We start from the raw sequence: 15,945 nt of genomic DNA on the forward strand, positions 1-15,945 counted from the left end.
AAAACACAGATGTGGTCCTGTTATTCTCTCCTGAACCATTTTAGTGTTTCCTCGATTTTCTCAGAATAATAAAATCATAAGCTCTTTAGTTAAGCAATCAAGGCTCTTCAGGGCTTCCACTAGTCAGTCACTACTGATTTGGCCAGCTTCATCTCAGGCCACCCCCTACCTCTTATTCTCTACCATCCCTACCTACCTGCTAAATTTAAGTTTTTAGTTTCTTTGGACACATCTCACTTCCAGATTGGCGCAATACTGTTCATTATGCTGAGAACACCTTCTCCCTCACTTCAACCCCAACTTGCCTGGCTAGCTCTTTCTCACTTGTCACTGAGATCTCTGCTTAACTTCAGTGAACCTCACACTGAACTATGGCTTTTCTGAGAAAAGAACCTCCTTTTCTTAGAGCACTGTTCACATAACCCCACTTAACAGTCTGTCTCTAAGTACCGTGAGAGCAGGGAGGTACCGAGTCTTAAACATTTCTGTGACCCACCATCGTGGGGATAGCACCTAGCACGTGGAAGTTACCAGTGCACATTTGCTGAATGAATGAGTGTGTGAGTGAATGGGCTTCCTTGGCTCCTCTTCATTTTGAGGGTCTCTGTGGCCCAGGGCCCATTTCCTGTCTTCTGCCATTCAGTTCAGCCAAGTATAACCAGTTAGACCATTTCAGCTTCAGGACGTTTGCCTTGTGTGATCTCTCATTGGGTGATCCTCAATGCTCTGAGCCATCCTTCTACTAGCAGATCCTTTGCCAAGCAGATATTTGACTACCTTTGGCCCAACTAACAAGCTTATTCTTCCTGTTAGGTGCTAGCCCACTTCCCTCCCCTCCTGCTCTGGTCTTGAAAGTATAAAAAGTATTTCTAATGTTGAGGATATTATGCCCCCAAAATGAGAGAGGGTCATCTTGTCACAAAATGATGACCCTGGAAGAACACTAAAACAATTAGCCCTGTAGGATTCAGAAAAGGTAAGGAAGACTTACTCTTAGAGGCCTCCATTGTGGGCACCAGGCTGCGTCCCTCCATCCCCCACCCCATAGCAGCTTCAGGCTGGCCTCATGGAGTTCAGCAAGAGGTGCCAGAGATGAGGTTCCTAACCCAGGTGGTCTGGTTGTTTAAACAGAGGACTGTCTGGGAAGCCACATGGTCACCAGGCTCACCATACTGCCATCTCTTTCTGAACTTTTGGCCTATTCGGAGCCTTATATCTGTTTTAGGTGCTTCTTTCAGCCAAGTTTCCTCATTTTCTAACTATGTCATTGACTTTTTAACAAACCAGTAGATTGCATTGATGCTTATCAAGGCTTCAAAGACTGGAAGCCCGTGCATGATTGCCATACCACTGACTTGCTGGGTGAACTGGAGCAAGTTTTTCCCTTTTCTGGGTTTCTCTTCATTGTAGTGGAACAAAGTTAGACTCCAGAATCTCCAATAAACATTGAAGGTCACAAAAGAAGTCAGAGTTTGTGAAGTGAGTAACAACTGGTTTCATCAACTGTACTGACCTCCTATCTGCCATCTATGCCATAGTTTTTATATTATAAACACTCTTTCACCATCAGCTTATCCAGAAAACTAGCATCCTTGCCTTCTCTTCCAGACATAGAGAATAGCATGTGCAAAGACGTGTGGGTGCATCACCTTATTCAAACCTCACAATATCTGTGAGATAGTATCCATTATCATCCCTAGCTGAGGAATCTGAAGTTTAGAGAAGATAAGCACTGGCCACAGGTCATGCATGCAGTAGGTGAAGTCAAGACTGGAAACAGGTCTGTCTGACTCCAAAACCCATACTCGTAACCACTTTCTCGCTTTCAAAGAACAGTGTTTACTTAAGGTTGGAGCAGAGGTTGGGAGTAACTAGTGACAGAGGTGAGACCAGAGGTACAAGTTTCAGTTTTTGCAGGGCCTTTTACATCTTATTAAAGAGTAAAGACTTTACACTGAGGGCAAGGGAAGTCACTGAAGGGATTTGAAGAGAGAAGGACATGATCGGATTTGTGTAAGAAAGATCACTTTGGCTACAAGAGAATGGATTAGAGGGGAAAAGGTAAAGGACAAACTGATACAGTAATCCAGGCAGGAGGTGATGGAATCTGCACTAGGCTGGCTGCTGGGATGCGGGGGAGTAGATGATTAAACAGAGAATAAGATAAAATCTGCAGAACTTCACAATTGATATGGATTTGGGGAGTAAGGGAGAGGGCACAGTGTCGAGCAGTACTCTGAGGTTTCCTTTGGGGGAAACCTTTCCTTTGGAATTGCAGCGCCATTCACTGTAATGGAAAATACAGGGATTAGAAGATGTTTGAGAGAAAATTATTTCAGAATTGGGCCTACTGAATTTGTATATTTATCTAGGAAGAGATGTTCAGGAGGCATTTGAATATGTGATCTGGAGCTTGTGGGAGAGTTCCAAGCCAGATATGGAGATCTTCAGTGAGAGCTAAGGCTACAGATTTGGATGATGTTTTACAGCATGTAGAAGGGGTAGAGGTCAAGACAAGGACTGGAGTACAGGGACCCTCTCCCAGCACAGGGCCAGGCATAGGGGGGAGGTCAGTAGTTGCCCATTGGAAGGATAGTGGCTAGAAGGGAGGGTCTGGGCACATTCGCTTGGACCAGAGCAGGCAGACTGAGCGATTTGTCCAGCAATGAGGGAGGAAGGAGCCAAATGAAGTCAATAGAAAACTAATTTTCTTTTCTGCTGGAAGAAATGAGGTGTGTGGCCGCTGGGTAATTGCAGATAACGAGGGGACTTATTCTTAATATGCACAGTGGTCAGGGTCTCCAGAGCATGGGAGACAGGAAGGACTGGAGGTGTCCTGACAAGGCCAGACTTCTTTGGGAAGAAAACCACCATATCATAGCACCTCAGATGTGCCCTAGCACAGCCCCAGGCTCCTTCCTAGGACAACCCTACCCATCCCCCTCCTTCACATCTCTTCCCTATCCCATTCCTCTTCCTGTGAAGTGCTTAGCATCTTCTGTTGCAGCCCCTCCCTCCACCCTCTGCCTCCCACAGCAAAGGCATACATACTAAGGGAGACAAATGACAGGGCCTCAGCTGAGCCCGGTGCGTGTCCGGCCCATAAACCACAGGGATGGGTCACGTCTGGAGTTGCCATGGCCGCCACTACCCACCCATCTATCTTCCCATCGTTCTACTTCAAACTAGCCCTCATGGCTTCCTAAGTCCCTGGGCAAACAAGGTTTACCCATGTCTGGACACTGGGTCACCTAGCCCACATCTGCTGTAGGTACAAATGTGCTGAGCTCTGTTAAGTCAGGGCCCTGTCTGAATTGTGCCATCTGGACACCTTGCCTGCCCTAAGCAGGGTCTGCAGAATTGGTATTGGGCCAATGAAATACAAGCCACTGGGCTGACAAACTGTCTCATCCCCATTCCCAGCCCTTTTCTAACCATGTTGGGTACCCTTTCCTATTTTGACCCTAGCAGAGGTGGGCTCCATGGTAGGCATTGGACCTTGACGGATGTAGAGGCCTCCTGACCCCACCTTAACCTTACCACCCTCCCACACCTGATTATGACATCAATGTACTCTATTTCAGCAATCACAGCATTGATCCCACGAGCGCTGGTGGCAGCTGAGGCCCTAGTTATAACCCTGAAGCATATATGCGGGAGGTGGGAGTGGATGGGAGGAGAGGTAGGTGAAGGGTCGGGATATTGGTGGCTGCTCTGGGCATCTGAACAGAAAACCTAGGCGCTTGGGCTATTTTTGTCCTTGACTTTCTAAGTGGGGAAAGCTCTGGGGCAGCTGCATCTCCTGCTGGTAGAGTTAGAACAAGTCCTGGCCCACATCCATGTTAGTGAGGCCCCAGAAAGCCTGTTCCTGTAGGTGTCAGGGTTCTTGGACAGTTTTAAGCATTGAGTTCTTCACAGGAACAAGTATTGGAGAAACTGCTTATGACAAAGCTTGGTTGGCACAATCAGACATCTTTAACCTGAGACATGGGGCCAAAGGAGACCAGCATTCACCCTTGAGCCTCCTGGGGTGGGAGACAGGTAGGGTATGGGGTGGTGTACACAGGTGTCTGGTAGAGGATTCATGGCCAGCAATGTAAGGAGGGACAACAAATCTGGATCCTCCCCAACCTATCTGGGACTATAAAAACAGATGCCCAGGCAGGTTCGTGCTCCAGTACACATCTAGGGTACAGGGTAGATGCATTTTCCAGGGCCCTGGACCCAGAAGTGCCAAGCATTGTGTCTTGTCACCAGTGATTATGGCCTGAGCCACATCTCCCCCCCCCACGCAAGTGCCAGCAAAGTCACCCTGGCCATGGGCGTGATAAATGGCTGCACAGTAATGAAATGGAGACATCAAGGCGGGTGGCGGGAAGACAGAGTGTGGCAGACGGGCCGTCCCCACGCAGAGGCAACAAGAAGGATCGCCCAGCGGCCAGGGGCCGTCAAGGGAGAAATTACACATTTACTCTGCCTTTTTCTTACTGCGACGGCGCCCATACATCACCGCTGGGGCTGGGGCGGGACATGCCGGCCAATTTCCAGCATGAATTATGGGACTGAGAAGCACTGAGACCACGCTTCCTGCTGGCCCAGCATCACCCAGCCTAATGTGAAGCTGGAGATACTGCCAACTAGGGGACAGGATCTCTTTTCTAGAGCCTGTGGACCCTGACTCTGACTCTGTTTTCCACCCCCCACTGTGTAAGAGCACCTGTGGGCAAGGAGGGGAAGAATCTGAGCCCATCTAAATGCCTTCTCTTCCTCTTTTTAGATGACTGCAAGAACATTGCCAACATCATGAAGACACTTGCCTATCGAGGCTTCATCTTCAAGCAGACATCTAAGCCATTCTGATTGGCAGATGACAGGAAGGGGCAGGATAGGGTAGCTGCTGGGCCCAGCCCAGAACCCTCCTCTTCCTCAGCAGAGGGGAAAAGGGAGAGGGGCACAGCTCTACGTCCAGACTGTCCCCCAGTTGCCCTGTGGGCTTGTGCCCTGCGTAAGGGCTTGGCCACTTGGCCCTTTTGGAGCAGACACGTTGTGCCCCCCACCCCCACCCCTACACCTTAGCCCAGTATTAGCCCCTCCCATTGTGGGCCTGGGCTAGGGATCTCAGGCACCCAGTGCCTCCTCCCCGGTACACAGGCTTCTGCTGGGGCCACCAAGCCCCCTGTACCCCCTCCCATCCATAGTGCATGGTGTGTGGTGCCCCCGGGCTCCAAGACAGATCAGGCCCCACCTTGTGTCTACCCCCATCCCTGCTGTGAACGTGCCACTGAATAAAGTTGGGGAAATGAGATCCTGGATGTGTGTGCAAAGCCATCTGTGTACAGGGCTGCTGCTGCATTTAATGTTGTCAGTGTGTGACAGCAGTCAGTGCATGTTTCAGGCTTCCTCTGTGCCCAAGGCTGCCACTATGGAACTGGATATGGTCACCAGGGTACCTGTGAGACCATCATTGAATATCAACAAAGCCAAAGGGGTATAGCTACTGTCTGGCCACAAGGAGTAGCTGGTGTCTGAGGCTTCCCGTCCTGTGTGCAAAGCCACTGTGAGTGTAAAACCATGGATGTCCCAAGATGCAGGAGTTTGAGCAAAATCGGTAGTGGTTAGAGGACTGCTAAGGGTCTCAATGCAGGTAAGCACCAAGTACCATTCTCAGGTGGGTGTGGTGATCCCTCTCCTGGCCCACCTCTCCCAGCCAGGGGTACAAGAAGTGATAGAAAGAAAAAGCAGCAACCCAGTCCAAATCAGAGGCTCTATTTACACAGCAGTATCACCCACACTCTCGTGTGGCTTCTCAAGGTTTTTTGGCTTTCTTCACAGAAGAGGAACTGGAGGCTGATTCCCGACGCTTCCTCTGAGGAGACACAGAAAGTGCTGAGGTCAATGGCCCCAAAGCCTAATTCAGGTTTGGTGCACGTTTCATGTTCTCAGGGAAGCTGGTCCCCACTGATCAACCCACACCTCGTCTCAGCCTCAAAACCCCATACAGAGCTGACGCAAGCTGCAGATACTAGAGAGAGCAGAACTTATATGCCATGTACTCACATGCAGGGCTAATGTATACTCTCCCAGCCTGTCCAGCTTCTTACCGAATTGGGTGTGAGAGGTGCGCCCACCACATCAATGATCGTGTCCTTGGTAGGGTCAGGCCCAGGGCCAGGTTCAGGCAGGATAGGCTCAGCAGAAGCTGGGGCTGGGCCGGATGCTGGTGTGGTAGGAACCCCCAACACACCAGCCCGGGCCAGTGCCTCATGCCGGTGCCGTAGCATCTGTAGTTCATACTCGCAGTTGGCACAGGCCTGCTTGAGCTCATAGAGCAGCACCAGGTCACTTCGCAGCTCATTGAACATATGCACCAGCTCCTCTGTGGGTGTTGGGCTCAGTTCTGGGAGTAGGTGGGTGGGCAACACATGAACAGAGTTGAGATGTGGAATCCTAGCAACCTCAATTGTCCTTTTCCCTGCTCAGCTTTTATCCATTGCCTCAGGTGGGTACATCCTGTGGGGCCCAGCCCCCATACTCACCTACACCAAGCTCCAGTAGCATCTGTTCCAGTGCCTTGATCTTTTTCTGTCCCACAGAGCTTGGCAGCTTCATCTGCAATGACAGGCAACTAAGCCCTGCCCCTTATGAGAGGCTCAGATGAAGGGGACTAAAGGCTGTGGGCTATCATGAAAAAGCTGTGCTCTCAGCCTGGTCACGGTGTGCTGAGAGCCTGGTGAGGCCACTTCTATCAGCACGACACATTCTTTCCTACTGGTCCACCCTCACCTGCCTACAGTGTTCAGACCATCCAGAGCCCAGGGCCCAGGTGTGAAAGGGGGTAGCTTACATACCCGCTGGCTCCGCAGCGTGACACCTGCGGACTTAAAGTCTGGAAACTTAATGCCTGCAGTCTCAGGAACAGCCTGGCGGAGAAGAAGTTATGAAGCCACCAGGTGCAGTACCAGTGTCAGTCCCAGTACCCCACCAGTTCTGGGTGATCTTAGAGTCCTCCACTAGGGGACCGAGTACCAGGGTGGGCCCTGGCCAGAAGACCCCTCTGCCCAGAGCCTGGGCTGGCTTAGCCTCCATACCGGCTTTTCGGCCTCCTTTTTCTGGGGTAACTTCTTTTTGGGGGCCTTGCGTTCTGTGCGTCGTTGCTCTGCAGTGGTGTCTGCTGCTGTTATCAGCTTCTGCAAGTCCTGACTGCGCTTCTCCCGCTCCTTCTTCCGGGCCTCAATTTTGCGCAGCTCCTGTAGCAGGTACTCCTCCTCTGCCACCTGGAAAAGTGTGAGATGTGGAAAAGTGGGTGAGGGCACATGAAGAAGTAAAGGTAGACAAGCAGGTGAGAGGGTGCCTGGGAAGTCTGTGTGAAAGAACCTGAGAAGTAAGGGATTGTGAGGGAAGTGAAGAGGTATGTAGAGCAGGGAGAGGAACTGTGAGGTAAAAATGGGCTGGGGAGTAAGACTGGGTGGGTACCAATGGGAAGTAGAGGAGCCTAGGAGTGAGGGGGCTGAAGGCATGGTGGATGAAGGCAACTGGCAAGGAATTTCAGAGCATGGAGGAGAAGGACTCAGATCTGGGCTGACCTGCTCTGGGGTCCGGTTGTAGAGACGCTCCAGCTGCTCCTTCCTCCGTCGTTCATGCCCAGCATCAAACACTGGTATCTTCAGATCTGTGCCTGGCACTGCTCGCACATTGGCAAGCTTGGCACAGATGTGGTAGTACCGCTCCTTCAGGTCCTCCACAGAACGTTTCTGTGAATAAAGGCATGGGTGGGAGGTGGGGATGGCATGAAAGGTGTGGACCTTCCAGGCCTGGGGGTTGAGGCACACATGCAAATACATGATGCTAGCTTACCTTGAACTGCTGGTGGTCATACCGGTCATGGATAACCACAAAACGCAGGTCAAAGCGGCGGCTAAGATCAAAGAGATGATCAGTTTCTGCCTTTGTCCAAGCATCATCGTGAAGATACAGCTGGTACTCCTGCTCTGAATACACAGGTACCTGCACAGTCTATTGGTACAGAAGGGACACAAGGGCCATAGCCATGTTATGGCATGTCATTTGCTCCAGCTCCTTGTAACCACAGCCCTACTCGGTTTATTGTCAATACAGAGACCCTATAGAGGACAGCCTGGAGACGATCTATTTTGGGGGAGAGGAAAGAGCCTGTCTGCTTGACTGCAGTCCCTAACAGGCTCTGGGACTGTGGCCTGCCTCTGAACTCACTACAGGAGCAAATTCCCTACTACTGGAAGCCCTGAAAGAGGAGACAGGCACCTGCCCCACATGGTTAAGGTGAGGGGCCCAAATACAAGTGCTTCACTGGAATCCAAAAGTCAATCCTGGAGTAGGGCAGATGGCTAGATACCTGGTGATAATGTAGAAAGGCCCAGGATTCTCTAGGCCGTGAAACTCTTGTTTGAAGCATTACTGCCACCCAGTGGTGATACCGAAACTTGCAGCCCTACAGAAATGGGACTAGAAATCTTAAACCCACTGTATGCATCCTTATCCACAACCTCCAATCCTACTCTCCCAGGCCTCCGTCGGGGATAAACAGCAGCACCACCAGCTGGATCTGTCAGTCAGAGATACGGATCTGTCAGTCAGAGATACAAGAATGAAAGCAAAGCTAGACTGGACCAAGGAGGTTCTACTCTGCCAAATTGGCTCTGAGCCTGACCTTAAGACCCTAATTCCAGCTGCTGCTTGGGCATCTACTAGAGGTCCCATAACCTCAAACCTAACATGTTCAATACTGAACTCATCATCCTCAAACTTACATCTCCTGCAGTCCAGATCTCAGTCATTATCACCATCACCCAACCAGCTGCCCAAGCCAGAAACCTGGGAGGCATCTTTAATTTCTACCTTTACCCTTGACCCCTCCCCTTCACCAAATCTGTGGATTCTATCTCCAAAACAGCTCCCTATGTCCACTGCCACATCCCAGTCCATACCATCACCACCACTACTTGGTCTCTGCTTCCATTCAATCCTCTACCAATCACTTCTCCATCTGTAACCAAAATTTGATCTCAGTGGAAATAAATGCAGTCTGTGGACCAGTGCTATTTGCAAATTGCTATTATTGGTCTTCAGTAAGTATGGAAATTGAGAGTAGGCATTTAGAAACTTTTATATCAATGTTTTAGTAATATGCTGCTGAATCTTTAAGAAGAAGAAACATGGATTCGTCTTTTTTTTGTAATTTTACTTATCTTTTACAAAATGATCAGTCTGTGATTGATTGGAACTTGAAAAACATCCTTCACCAGAGGTAATTTGAGAAGCACTGCTCTAGAATATATCTGATCATGTCACCTATCCATCCCTTATTATTAAGCCCCAGAAAGGCTCCCCACTACTCCAATAAAGTATCTTCTAGATAATCCACAACCTCTTCAATGGCAAGGATCATCTGGTTCCTTTTCTACCTTTAGAGATCAGCACAGGGCAAGGTACTAGAGTTATCAATAAATATTCACCGAATCAAGCAATAAACATGAATGAATGACCTGGCTGCCCTCTGCTGCCACTGTCCCTCATGGACTCTAAGTTCCAAACGACAAGCAATTTCTGGAACACAACGGATTCTCCCCCTCAGCCTTTGTTTTTGTTTGGAATGTCTTCCCACTTCCACATTCCTTCAACTTAAATAACTCATACTTTTGGCCTCATTGAGGTATTACCTCCTGTGAAGTCTCCCTGATTTCCCAGTCTTGGTTAAATACTCCTCCTATGTATTACAATTCTATTTAATACCAAAACATACTCCTGCTCTCAAGGAGCTCACAGTCAAGCAAAGAAGACATTAATTCACTCATTCATGTGCCCGTTAAATCTATGCTAGGAACACAGCTAAGTCCTTACCTTCAGAGCTAACAACTCAGCTGAAGAAAGGGGATTCTATGATAATTTCAGCACAGTGCAGTGAGGACAGGTGTGCCTAGGTCATAATGAGTGACCCCCTAATCCAGCTGGGGACAGGGACTGGTTAGGACAGAGATAAATGAGACCTGGTTCAGTCTTAAGGCTGGGTAGAAGTGAACTGGTGAAGGAAGACTGGGAGAGAATCCTAGGTAGAGGGTGCAACATGAACACAGCAATGATGTGTGCAGGCATGACAGGTAGGGGCACGCTGGAGAAACAAGTGTAACAGGTGAGAGGAGAAGAGGCATGAAAAGAGCACGGTAAGCCAGCAGAAACTAGTGCCCATCGGGCTTTATCCCACCCTGCTAAGGAATATGGAATTCATTTTGAAGTGCTAGGAGCCATTAAATTTGGTGTTAAGGAGAGGACTGAAATGACCATGTTTCTTTTACAAAGACTGCCATGGCAGCAGGGAGGACAAAGGGGGTAAAACAAGAATCTGAGAGACCTGCTGATAGGCTTTAAAAATAATCCAAGTGAGAAATAAAGAGGCCACAACAAAAGCTGCACCAGTGGAGGATGGAGAAAAGGACTTGAGAGACTTTGGGAGACGAAAATCACGGGCCTAGGCAACTGAATGTGAGGAGTGAGAGAAGACATCACAGATGACTCCTGTTTCTGGCTTGAGCAAGAGAGTGGATGAGGAGCCACTGATTGAGACCCCAGGAACATAACTGAAGGAAAGATCATTAGTTCATTTAATTCCAACTTCATTCTCCACCCCAGTGGCACCCAAAGCTGGTCCCGATGCTACTGTTTTTAAAATCTGACAGCAACTACCCAAAGACATCAGGGCAAAGCCCAAGTTCCTGAGCCTGCTCTCCAAGGCCCTGCCTGAGCCAGCCCCTGCTGCCCTCTCAGGCCTCATCTTCCACCATGCTCTGCCTTGGGCTTTAGGCTTCATCAACACTGAAATGTTCGTAGGTTCCCCTACTTGGGATTTTTTTTTATTCATGCCTTTGCTGTTCCCACTGCCTGAAAAAGTCACTGCATCCCTTCCTAATATCATCTGTAACAGCTTTCAAGGCTCAACTGGGGCTCCAACTACTCTCGGAAGCTTCCATGATCCTCAAATCCTCCCAGTAAAGTATGTATTACACCAGATACACACTATGTGATTCATTTTTGTGTCCCTAATGCCCAAGGCATGAGTTGACATGGAACAGTATTTACTAAATACAAAATTAATACTTTTGTCTCTACCTCAAAATACTTTATCCAACTTTCCCAACCACTACCTCAGATGTCTCATCTCTTGGTTGCCCCTTAACTCTCTAGTCCCTTCTTTCTTTCTGGTCTCTTCCTTGTGGCCTACAAACATGCTCAAGCATCCCCACAAAGGGAACTACATCATCTGTCACTGCTGGTATGGCCTTTGGGAAACCTGTCATACAAAAGGTCATGCTAGGCCTAGAGAAATTGGGCAGAGACTGTACACAAAGCAAACTTGTTATCAGGAAGGTAGAAAAAGGCCCAGGCATGCCTGTAGCCTGAATCTAAGAAAGCCCTAAGTAAAAGTAGGAGTAGAATAATTTGTGGCAGGAGTTGGAGAGCAACTCAGGAGATTCAAGGAGGTGTCATAAGGTCTTTAGGGTTCAACTGGAAGAGCACTAGGGCCAAGAGATACCTAACACATGGGGAAGACTGAGAAGCAGGCTCTGAAAAGCTAGAATGTGCCATGTGGGCTCTATCCAAGCTAGGAAAGGCTGAGGGAGAACAAGCTCCATGTAAGCAGAGCCCTACAGCCCCTATGAGCCAGGTCAATACAACTGTACTTTAAGCAAAGAAAAAAATTTGTCAGGGAAAAAGTAGATGCTAAAACCCCTCTGGAAAATTCCAATGTGGTCTTAGCTGAGACACCAAATCCTGCTTGAGATTCAATGCAGGGCCATCCAGGTCCATCTCGGGGAGATGACAGTACCCTGAAGAGCCAGGAAGGATGGGAGAAAGGGTATAGGAACCTATGCAGTTTTCAGCTGCTTTCCTGGGCCAGTCTAGACATTACTTTCTTGCCCAGCTGTGTGGTTCTCTCCCTTTGTCCCTGCTGGATCCAGGCCTTATTAGTGGTAGGACCTTTAAAGGGCACCAGTAGTACTGCTCCAGGTCTGGAAACCAGAAAACTGGGTTTGAAGCAGGGGGTATGGATATAGAATGATTTCACACCTGGACGTGCTGAATTTAAGAAGCCTGTGAGCCAACCAGAGGAAGATATCCAGGTGTGGTTGGGTTCATGGTGTTGAGGGGAGATTTCGTGTCCTTGCTCAAGTCCTCCAGTACTTTTAGGTTCTAAGTCTAGGTTGCACCAGGCTGTAAGGACCGTGAGGCCACATTGTATAGTGGCTCAAGCAGTGGCCTAAGAAATCTTAGCCCAACCTAGCTCTGCCTCTGATTGGCTCAGTGAGCTTGGGTAAGTCTTGGTAAGGCTGTTTCCTCTGAGCGTCACTAATCAGTTTACCAGAGGTATGACAGCTCACACGAGGCTGCTGACATTGGGAGATGAATGCATGATTTATTTGGAAACAAAATCAGGGGGACTCAATTATTAGATTTATCACTGAGGTCTAATTTGAGTGCCACCCCCCTCAGAAAGGCCCTCCTTGACCACCCTATCTAATGTAATCAGATATCTACACTTAGTTCACTCTTTATCCCATTTCAAATCCTATTCATATCCTGGTTTCATATTATTGATGACTCTTATCTGAATGAATCCAATATTTATTTGCTTACATGTTTGTTATCTACCTTCTTTGCCCTGCTATTGATTGAAAAAATGTGAGAGCTAAAGGAGAAGGCTAAGACAAGGATAGTTCCCAAGTTCCTGATCTTAGCAACTGGGAGGACTGGTGTCATTCACTGAGATAGGGAACAGATCTGGGAGTGAGGAGTAGTGGGAAGATGATGAGTTCTGTTTGGGCCTTTTGATCTCAGTTACCTGTGAGACATTCAGGGAGATCTCAAGTAACTAACTGGATATGTGGGAACGGTTGTTCTGGATTGTAGTCACTGGCATATAGAGGGTAAGTGAAGCCACAGGACAAATGAGACACATTAGGGAGAAAGGATAGAGTGAGAAGAGTAGAGTACCTAGGATGGAGCGCTGAGGAACAGCAGGATTTGAAAGATCAAGAGAAGATCCACACAGTACTACCCTGCATGATAATGCCATGAGGACTGAATAGGGAGCCATAGTTGAGACACAGGCCTGAATCACGCCTCCAAAGCCAACCCTAGGAGACTGGAGAGCTCACACATGTGACTCAGCATAAATAGATAACCTTGGATGGTATCTGAATGGTGATGGCTCACCTTATTGAACCTGGCGAAGGGGTAGTCCTTGCCCTCTTCAGCTGCCCTTCGCCAGTGGAAGAACATAGCTCCATCCTTGCGGGCTGGGTTGGTAAATGGCATCCACTTCCAGGGCCGCACCTTCTTAGAGCCCAACTTGGCCTTCACCGTGCGGTAGCCCTGGCCAGTATCACTGGGTAGTAGTGGGGGTGCATCTCTGGCAGCAGAGTTTGGGGGGGAGGGATGTAGGGAGTTAGAGCTAGAAAGGGTATAGAGAGCCTTTGGGCCCCAGGAGTGCACCTACCCTACAGCGAGTAAGTCACATACTCAGAGTAGGAGCTGCGTTCTTCCTGCATCCCACTAAGTAAGCAGCAGTAGCTCTGGCTGGGGTGGGAAGGTAGGAAGGGAATTGGCAGACAAGGAGTTAGGGACATGGCTGGTGGGTCAGGGGCTAGAGCTTGAGGGACTTGGGATTCCAAGAAATACTTGCTTCTTGTCAGAGTAGAGCAGTGCATAGACCTCTCGATGCATGCCCTCGGGCCTCTTGAAGGTCAGTGTCTCTGAGGATTTCTTGGACTTTTTCTGAGAAGGAAAACCACAGGGGAGGAACCACAGCCTAGACCCCCTTTCCTAAAACTTCTTCAACTCAGTTCAATTACTGACACATAGTGACACACAGAGGTGTGCTCGCATACTCAACCCACCCTCCTATATAGGAACAGAAACCCACTGACCAGAGAACCCCAGGAGCAGGTAATTTGCCTCCCCATCTCCATCTCATTTGGAAGTGCCCTGACACTTCAGAGTAGAAAATAAATTTTCCCACCATCTCAGAATGTGACGCCATTTTGGTACCTCATACCTCAAAGTTTCACACTCTCTCAGCCCTCTCATCTCTTTGAGGTGTCATACCCTTTTCGTCCCCACCATCTCTTATGGTTGTCCCACCTCCTGGATCTCTACCTCTCACTAATGGTGATCCATTTTCGCGCCAGATATCACAGCTTCTTTTATCCTCCATCTCACCAGGAGTGCATCTCCCCTATTCCTCTTCCACTGTCACCCCTCCTCACCACTTCACTCCCTCTACCCAACGTTCTCGGGTGCCCCTACTACCTTGTCTGGGTTGATAATGTCCTTCTTGCTGATTGTCCCGGAGGCTGCATCCCCCTCTGGACCCCCGAGTTCTAGAATGTCCCGCACATCCGCGCCCGTAGCCATCACGCCTAAGAGACGGGGGAGCGCCCAGACGTCAAGGGACAGAGGGTTAGTGCCTGAGAAGGAACCAGGCTCTGGTAGGGAGGCGGGGTCACTCCAGACCCGAGTGGGGGTGGGGTGAAGAGGAGGGGCGCGAAGGAGGCAGGTGGCCTGAGTCAGGTCCCGTTCCGCCTGGGTTTCGCCGCCTGGGTCTCCCCAACGTCCGCATTGGCCCCCAGCGCCTCAGCACTTGGACAACCCCGCGGCGGCTCGGCCGCTTCCCTAGTTCCGTAGAGCCGCGAACAGAAACTTCCGGTTGTGCTCTTTAGAAATGCAGCCGACAGGGAAACTTCTGGCCTGTGCTCAGTGGAAACGGAGCCGGCTGGCAATCCAAGAAGAAGGCTATCGACCACGCCAAGCCTGGCACTGTTGTTGACAGCAGCGGCATTTTCCCTTTTCGTTGCTGTATTGCCTCTTGGGCAAGGAAAAAAGCGCAGAGTTCGTGACTTTGGGAAGTCACTTTATCTGAACCTCAGTTCCTTTATTTGTAAAGTGGGAATGATAATAGTACCTGCTTAAAGGAAGTACTGATAATCCACATAAAGCATTAGTACTATACCTGGCACATTTCGTTGTTTTTTGATTGAGTGAATTAGTGGTATTAATTATCCTTGTTCATTAAGTGCTAAGTATGTACCAGGCACTGTGCTTATCGTTGGGGAGGAAGACAGAAACTAGACACGGCGGAGGGTCCTAAAGTGGCTGCTAAAGAGAAAGTGAGGCCTGAGCCCTCACTTGCATCTCCTCTGACCGAAATGTCTGTGGGACAGGGTCTTGTGGGGCTTGCCTGTCTGCTTCCCAGGACTTCAGTCTAAGCTAACGCCGCTAGTGTGAGTTACAAAGAGGCCCAAGAACACATCCCCAGTCAGGGAGCAGCCAGCCCTAGTGTAAGGAGTTTGGATTTACCATAAGGGCAGTCAGATGTCATCCTGTCCATGTCAGCCCATGTCCATTTCTTTGTTCCTTGATGGGTTTATCAAGGCAGTGGAAGTAACAAATACATATGGGCTGGTGGTTCAGACATTTATTGTCCTAGAAGACAGAATTCCAAACTTCCAAGGTGTGTTTTTTGTTCTTCTTCTTGTTACTTTTTTAACAGAGATGCTGGATCTGAATTCTTAATCAGTCTATTCTACTTCTATAAGGCAAGTTGCTTCTGGGTAACAGGAAGAATCCATGGGCACCAGCCTATTGCCTTACCTCTTTCACTGTAAAGTGAGTTATTTGATCAGAAGCAATATTGTATGAGATATCATAATGGCAAATAGAACATTTAGTAAGTCCAAAGAAGCAGGAAGAGCAAGAAAAGAAAATCCAAATACAGAATAAGTGTCTATTTTAGTTGGGACAAATTGTTAGCTGCTTAATGAGAGAAGAGCTCTGAAATAAAACATCTTACACCATGTGTGGTATACCATATCAGGGGATCAAGAATGGTGTCTGTTTCTGGCAAGTTGAACATTT

At 48.8% G+C, this 15,945-nt stretch overlaps 2 protein-coding genes across 16 annotated transcripts in view; one reads left to right on the forward strand and one right to left on the reverse strand.

Annotated features, from left to right (window-relative positions):
* ERI3 (ERI1 exoribonuclease family member 3) overlaps positions 1-5,305 on the forward strand; it is a 141,076-nt gene extending 135,771 nt beyond the window's left edge. For all 14 annotated transcript variants that reach the window (XM_077149923.1, XM_077149932.1, XM_077149925.1 and 11 more), the window contains one exon: positions 4,778-5,305. In XM_077149923.1, coding sequence (XP_077006038.1) covers positions 4,778-4,860 — 83 coding nt within the window. In that variant the 3' untranslated portion in view covers positions 4,861-5,305. The remainder of the gene's footprint in view (positions 1-4,777) is intronic.
* A 440-nt stretch (positions 5,306-5,745) lies between these two features.
* Positions 5,746-14,726, reverse strand: DMAP1 (DNA methyltransferase 1 associated protein 1). 2 transcript variants are annotated; one of them, XM_077149918.1, is made up of 10 exons: positions 14,341-14,726; positions 13,715-13,806; positions 13,246-13,441; positions 7,855-8,013; positions 7,584-7,751; positions 7,089-7,274; positions 6,849-6,920; positions 6,537-6,609; positions 6,102-6,397; positions 5,746-5,866 (listed from the first exon to the last, which is right to left on the reverse strand). In XM_077149918.1, the coding sequence occupies exons 1-10, from the start codon at positions 14,443-14,445 to the stop codon at positions 5,807-5,809; spliced, it is 1,407 nt and encodes a 468-aa protein (XP_077006033.1). In that variant the 5' UTR covers positions 14,446-14,726; the 3' UTR covers positions 5,746-5,806. The 2 variants fall into 2 exon arrangements, with proteins under 2 accessions (XP_077006033.1, XP_077006034.1); XM_077149919.1 differs by lacking the exon at positions 14,341-14,726 and adding an exon at positions 14,188-14,329.
* Positions 14,727-15,945: the final 1,219 nt, after the last annotated feature.

The sequence above is a fragment of the Tamandua tetradactyla genome, chromosome 2 (genome assembly GCF_023851605.1).
Source record: "Tamandua tetradactyla isolate mTamTet1 chromosome 2, mTamTet1.pri, whole genome shotgun sequence".
Lineage (NCBI taxonomy): Eukaryota > Metazoa > Chordata > Mammalia > Pilosa > Myrmecophagidae > Tamandua > Tamandua tetradactyla.